This window comes from Fundulus heteroclitus, chromosome 22, assembly GCF_011125445.2.
Source record: "Fundulus heteroclitus isolate FHET01 chromosome 22, MU-UCD_Fhet_4.1, whole genome shotgun sequence".
Taxonomy (NCBI): domain Eukaryota; kingdom Metazoa; phylum Chordata; class Actinopteri; order Cyprinodontiformes; family Fundulidae; genus Fundulus; species Fundulus heteroclitus.
Genome location: NC_046382.1, coordinates 3,120,915 through 3,127,467, shown reverse-complemented (window position 1 = coordinate 3,127,467; position 6,553 = coordinate 3,120,915). Strand labels below are relative to the sequence as shown.

Below are 6,553 nucleotides of genomic sequence, written 5' to 3'. Positions count from 1 at the left end.
TGTCTCGTAGTAACGCAGCTCACCTGCAGAAACACACCGGGACTCACGGACACCTCTGACCGACACACGGACCTGCTGGCCGGCTGCAGACCCCGCTGCCTCCTCCTTACCGTGGCCCGGTACACGCTCACTAACCCAACACCGTCGGTTCCGATGCTCGCCGTCTTGTTGGACCTGGATCTGCGCGTGGCCTGCGGCGGTACCGTCGAATGATGACATCAGCGCGTGCCAGTCTCCCCTCTCTGCGCGTGAGCTGATCGATCACGTCTCAGGTTAATTGATTCGCGCAGCGGAGAGCCAATCAGAGTGATCGATCAGCTGATCGGTCAGGTACATTGTTCCAGTTCATCAGTTCATGCTGATCTCTGATTGGCTCTGCTCTGTAGGCAGAGCTCCCTGATTGGTCGCTGAGGTCAGGCGCAGTTAAACACCTTATTGATCCGGAATGATTATTGATGTCCTGCAGCTTTAGCAGCTGTCGCTTTCTGAGAGCAGAACTGGGTCGGAACCAGCAGCCTTGATGCTCCTGGTGGCTCTGTGTGATGTTCTGCTGGTTCTGACTCCTCAGAGGTTCGGAGCCGCTGACCCAGTCCAGCCAGCGGTGCCGTGGAGTCCAGATGCTGCCGGCCTCCATCCAGATCACCGGGGAGCTGCTGTCCGCCACCGAGGTCCAGGACATCTGCGAGAGCCTGAAGGAGGACGGCGTCCGCCTGCTCTCCGTCCGCGGCTGCCAGCTCTCCGACCGAGACTTCGGCCGCGTGTGCCGCAGCGTGGCCGCGTCCCGCTCGCTGGCGCAGCTCAACCTCAACCTGGGCGTGGTCTCCAGCCTCAGCCGGACGCGCCACCTGGCCGACGCCCTGGCGACCAACCGCTCCCTGCAGACCCTCTTGTGAGTAGCCGCCTTCCTGATTGGCCGGCTCACCTGGCTGCTCGCTGACACCTGTCCCCGCCCCCCGCAGCCTCCACGGCAGCCCGCTGCTGGACGCCGGCCTGGCGGCCCTCAACCCGGCGCTGTCCACTCACCCGGCCCTGGTGTGCCTGGACCTGGGAGACTGCATGCTGGGCGAGGAGGCGCTGGCGCTCATCTGCGGGATGCTGCCGCCTGACGGCGCCAAGTCAGGTAGGAAAGGCTCAGATTCCTGTGGTCAGTGAACGCAGCACCACACACCTGCCCGTGTCAGGATCAGCCTGCAGTCCAGGTGTCATAATCCAGGTCACCTGCGCAGCTTCTGCCTCATTAAGAGGATTAATTACGGATGACATCAGAGGAAGGTTTTAGTTCCTGTCACCCTGTTCATACATCTGTAATTCACCTGTTATATGTTCACCTGTCTGTAATTCACCTGTCTGTAATTCACCTGTTATATGTTCCCCTGTCTGTAATTCACCTGTCTGTAATTCACCTGTTATATGTTCACCTGTCTGTAATTCACCTGTTATATGTTCACCTGTCTGTAATTCACCTGTCTGTAATTCACCTGTTATATGTTCACCTGTCTGTAATTCACCTGTCTGTAAATCACCTGTTATATGTTCACCTGTCTGTAATTTACCTGTCTGTAAGTTACCTGTTATATATTCACCTGTCTGTAATTCACCTGTCTGTAATTCACCTGTTATATGTTAACCTATCTGTAAATCACCTGTTATATGTTCACCTATCTGTAATTCACCTATCTGTAATTCACCTGTTATTTGTTCACCTATCTGTAATTCACCTGTCTGTAAGTTACCTGTTATATATTCACCTATCTGTAATTCACCTGTTATATATTCACCTATCTGTAATTCACCTGTTATATGTTCACCTGTCTGTAATTCACCTGTTATATGTTCACCTATCTGTAATTCACCTGTTATATGTTCACCTGTCTGTAATTCACCTGTTATATATTCACCTATCTGTAATTCACCTGTCTGTAATTCACCTGTTATATGTTCACCTGTCTGTAATTCACCTGTAATATCTGCTTTGTGATCCAGCACTCACCTGTTTTCCACCCATTTTACCTGTTAGTCACCTGTTGGTCACCTGTCTTCGTTCACCTGCTAATTACCTGCTTTGTACCTCTTAATTATGGATGAATCACCTTCTGTTCACATTTTTACATTTACACTTTCTTAACCTGTTACTCGTGACTCACCTGTAATGGTGCTGAAATTAGCTGTTGTTCACATGTTGCTAACCAGTTACTAGCCTGGTAACCTGTAATTAACGTGTAATTAACGTGTAATTAACCTGTAATTAACATGTATTAACCTGTAATAACCTGTAATTAACCTGTAATTAACCTGTAATAACCTGTAATTAACCTGTAATAACCAGGCAGCCGTCTCTCTTCCTGCCGCTGTGCAGGTCTCAGGGAGCTGACTCTGAGCGCTAACCCCCGCATCGGCTCCAAAGGCTGGGCCCGTTTCGCCATCGCCGTGGCCCACAGCTCGCAGCTGCGGGTGCTGAACCTGGACTACAACCCTCTGGGTAAACCAGAATCAGAACATGAGCGCGGCACCCGGTACCATTCTGGTTCTGATGGCTCCGGTTCTGTCCGCAGGAGATCAGATTGCAGCCATGCTGGCGGTCGCTGTGGCATCTAGCAGAACCCTGGAGGTCCTGGACCTGGAGGGAACTGGACTGACCAACCAATCCGCCCAGGTGCCGCAGTCAGCGCGCTCCTCCGTGCCGCGTGTCTCCACCGTCGGCACAGGTACTGAAAGCAGGTGTGTGTGTGTGCAGGTGTTCCTGGACATGGTGGAGAACTACCCGACCAGCCTGCGGGTTCTGGTTCTGGCTGAAAACGACATCAGCCCTGAGCTGCAGCAGCAGATCAGCGACCTGCTGGCTGAAGGAGAGGACGAGGACAGCAGGGACGCCCCACCTGGCCTGCCGGGCCGCACCCCCAGCAGCGCGCTGCAGCCAATCAGGGAGAAGCACCAGCCCCTCACCTGGCTCCCCCACAGCAGTAAGGGCTGAGCTCTGAGCCTCCGTCACCTGCTGAGCTCATCCACCCAGGCCCAGGGCTCCTAGGAGCAGCCTGAAACCAGACTTAGTGACACAGACTTCTTCCAGTGTAGACATGTGGTTCTGTTGGCTGTAGAACATTTGGACCCGGTACAGGTCTGGTGTTGTCCTCCGTGTGGTGTTTACATGTCCTCTATATCAGTAGGAGCTTTGTGTTCTGTGTTACGTGTGAAACTGGTGTTAATCTGCTCCGGTTCTGGCAGAATAATATATTCTAGCTGTATTTATGCACATTCCTTCATCTTCTGTGGTTCCTCTGTGGTTCTGCTCAGGTCTCACTTGATCCGGACTCTGGTTCTCGCTGATCTTCCTTCAGTGAAATATCAGGAACCAGTAAAATTACAGGAAAAAGTTCCCCCTTTTATTCAGTTAGATTTAGGCAAAGAAACATCTTTATTGAGTGAACTATTGACATGTTAAAAGTGATTCTTTTGATATTAATCTGTTTTAAATTTAAATACAAGGAAGAAGCTATTTGGCTAAGGTAGGCTAGGCTAGTTAGCATTAGCATTGCTACTGCATTAGCTGTCCTTTCTTTCTAAAAATGCTGTTTTGAGGACCAGTTAAAGTTCTTAACGCATCAGAACCGTTAAATATGGCGTTTATTCTAAATATGAATGACAGGAAGAGTTAGCATCGGTTAGCGCCAGGCTAACTGAACCGTTAGTGAGTGGTTCCAGATTACAGCGAGTGTTAACATGTTTATGAGGTTTAGCTGAAATGTTCTGGTGGTTCTGGTGGTTCCAGTGACTGCGGAACCATTCTCTCTGTTTTCTGTATCACAGAAACTGTGGAGTTTCAGAAAAGGAGGAATCCTTTGATTCCTTTAGCGGGTTAAACACATGTGAAATCTGGGATGTTCAGGGTTTGGGTGTAACCGGGCCTGACCGGGTTCAGGTGTAATCAGCCGATCGGCACCGCGGCAGCAGTCTGAACGGGTTTCTCCGGTTCTCCCCCCGGTTCTCCCTCCGGTTCTCCCTCCGGTTCTCCCCCCGGTTCTCCCCCTGGTTCTCCCCCCGGTTCTCCCTCTGGTCTACCGTTTTCCGGGTTTGAGGCGTTGCTCCCTGCCGGCTGTGGCCGTTGACCCGGCTGCAGGGAGCAGGTCTGAACGGATCAGCGATGGCGGGTCTGGACCAACGAGGTTCTAAAGTCTCCATGTTCTCTGACCCCACAGACGCCGGGCCGCCGATGGTCATGCTGACGTCAGGTCTAGGTGAGAGCTTATTGGCTGAGACTGAGATGTGACCCCTCCCACAAACACACTCACTTCCTGTCAGAATGTTCTCACTTCCTGGATCGGATGCTTGTTTGTCTACACCCACTTTCACAAACTCTGCCTGGTCTGAGGGGGCACCTGGGAAAGGGGAGGGGCTTGCAGACAGGTGTGCTGTTTCTGAGGAATGTACATTCAGGTGTGTTGATTTGTTCTGCTGCGATGATGTCACAATAAAACAGTTTACAGCTTTGTAAGTAAAGATGGCTCTGATTGGTCCTTTTCCTCACACCTGTGGGACAGCGATTCCTGCATGACCACCTGAGCGAGCTCACCTGCAGCCGTGCCTCCTGCTCCAACCAGGTGATCCCTGCACCATGAAATATGGAGGATTATTGTCCCACGACGGGGAATTGGGCGTGACAGTGGCACAAACACACAGAGTTACACACTAGATCAGTGAAAACCAGCTAAACTTAGTTCTAACGTGACAGAGAATGAATTTATCAGAGGTCAAAATAAACTATATTAATAATACGGCAAATTCAGATAAAAATGAAACATTAAACAGGAAATACAGCAAATGATTTACACAACGATGTGAGAAAACTAGTTACAGCGTGAGCAAATAAACACCAACATCTGGGAGATGCATGATGGGATCAGAACCATCAACCACCAACCAGGCCAGGAGACCTCAGCCTCCCCAGCAGGTAGTCTGACCCGTCCTGTAAAGAGCATCAGATTCAGACCAGTAAGAGATTTATAAACAAATGTGACTTTAAAATGGGTCCTTTACCCTCATTCTGACCAGAGCTCAGAATGAGGGTAAAGTGCTCAGACCTTCCTGTTCCAGTTGAAAGCGGCGCTGCAGCATTTTGCACATCTGCAGGTGCCTGATGGACGCATCACTGACCCAGAGACAGAGTTACAGCCCAGATGTGACAGAAGCTTGTTTATGTGCTCCAAACAGCTGCCTGGATATAATCTGATCAAAGCAGCCAGGAAATCCTGACAAAGACAGTGGTTTACATTTATAACCTCCTCCTCTGCGCAACATTCACAGGGATCATGTGGTAAAAGTTCTGTAAAGGAGCCGACTCACCAGCTTTAGGTCTAGCCATAAGACGTGAAATCAAAGTTTTATTCATTAGCGATGGTCCAAACCTGCCGGAGATCAGGACACCCATGTCTGAGCGACCAGCTGCAGGCGCTGAGGGTTCTGATCCGATCCGGCCAACAGAACCAGCCTAAAGCCACGCTGGTTGTCAGAGCGGCGGCGCTGCAGAGCGGCCTTTAACTTCACGGGCAGACCGCCGCCTTGGCCCCGGCGTCAGGAGCAGGGCGCTGGGCCGTTCATCAGGACTTTACTCCTACCAGTAACTGCATCCTTGTTTATTCCTACCATAATCCACCATGAATAAAGTATTGTAAATAATGTCTATGCATAAATCCATCTATACATGCACTTTTAGACCGTCTTGACTTTAGGCAGTTTTCCGTGGCTTGTGAAAGGCCAGCGCACGTCTGGCTCAAATAGTCATAATTTCCTGATAGTCAGAGAATGTGTGAATGGATTATCTACTGATCCTGCAGTGGGTGAATAATTCAGGCTGTTGCTTGTAGTCAGACTCTGTAAAAACTCTTAAACACTAAAGTCTATGCAGCAGTGGCGCAGGAACTGGGGATGCTGGTTCGGTTCCCCGCTCCGACCATCTTAATCGGTGTGTCCTTGGGCAAGGCACTTCACCCACATGGTAACGCGTGATTCTAACATGTAGCCCGCTAGCTGGCAGCTCTCCATCATGTGACATGTAAACAATGAAAACTAGCTGGACCTGCTGTTGCTAGCAGCAGAGTCTGCAGAACCTCGACCCTCCTGACCCTTTTGACTGTACTGACCCTCTTTACCTTCCTGACCCTCTTGACCGTCCTGACCCTCTTTACCTTCCTGACCCTCTTTATCTTCCTGACCCTTTTGACTGCACTGACCCTCTTTACCTTCCTGACCCTTTTGACTGCACTGACCCTCTTTACCTTCCTGACCCTTTTGACTGTACTGACCCTCTTTACCTTCCTGACCCTTTTAACTGTACTGACCCTCTTTATCTTCCTGACCCTTTTGACTGTACTGACCCTCTTTACCTTCCTGACCCTTTTGACTGTACTGACCCTCTTTACCTTCCTGACCCTTTTGACTGTACTGACCCTCTTTACCTTCCTGACCCTTTTGACCGTCCTGACCCTCTTGACCCAGGCAACAGCTGAAAACATAACAGCCCTGCCCACTTTTGTTGATGTAACTAAAGCAGGAGTCGACC

General features: G+C 50.5%; 1 protein-coding gene across 4 annotated transcripts; it reads left to right on the top strand.

Moving 5' to 3' along the window:
• Nucleotides 1–4,494, top strand: lrrc73 (leucine rich repeat containing 73). Of its 4 annotated transcripts, none has more exons than XM_021314149.2 (7): nt 1–248; nt 569–889; nt 960–1,120; nt 2,357–2,479; nt 2,553–2,653; nt 2,735–2,960; nt 4,194–4,494. In XM_021314149.2, exons 2-7 carry the CDS (start codon nt 618–620, stop codon nt 4,262–4,264), a joined length of 954 nt encoding a protein of 317 aa, XP_021169824.1. In that variant the 5' UTR covers nt 1–248; nt 569–617; the 3' UTR covers nt 4,265–4,494. The 4 variants fall into 4 exon arrangements, with proteins under 4 accessions (XP_021169824.1, XP_021169822.1, XP_035982454.1 ...); XM_021314147.2 differs by having other exon boundaries at nt 1–272; XM_036126561.1 differs by having other exon boundaries at nt 1–330.
• Nucleotides 4,495–6,553: the final 2,059 nt, after the last annotated feature.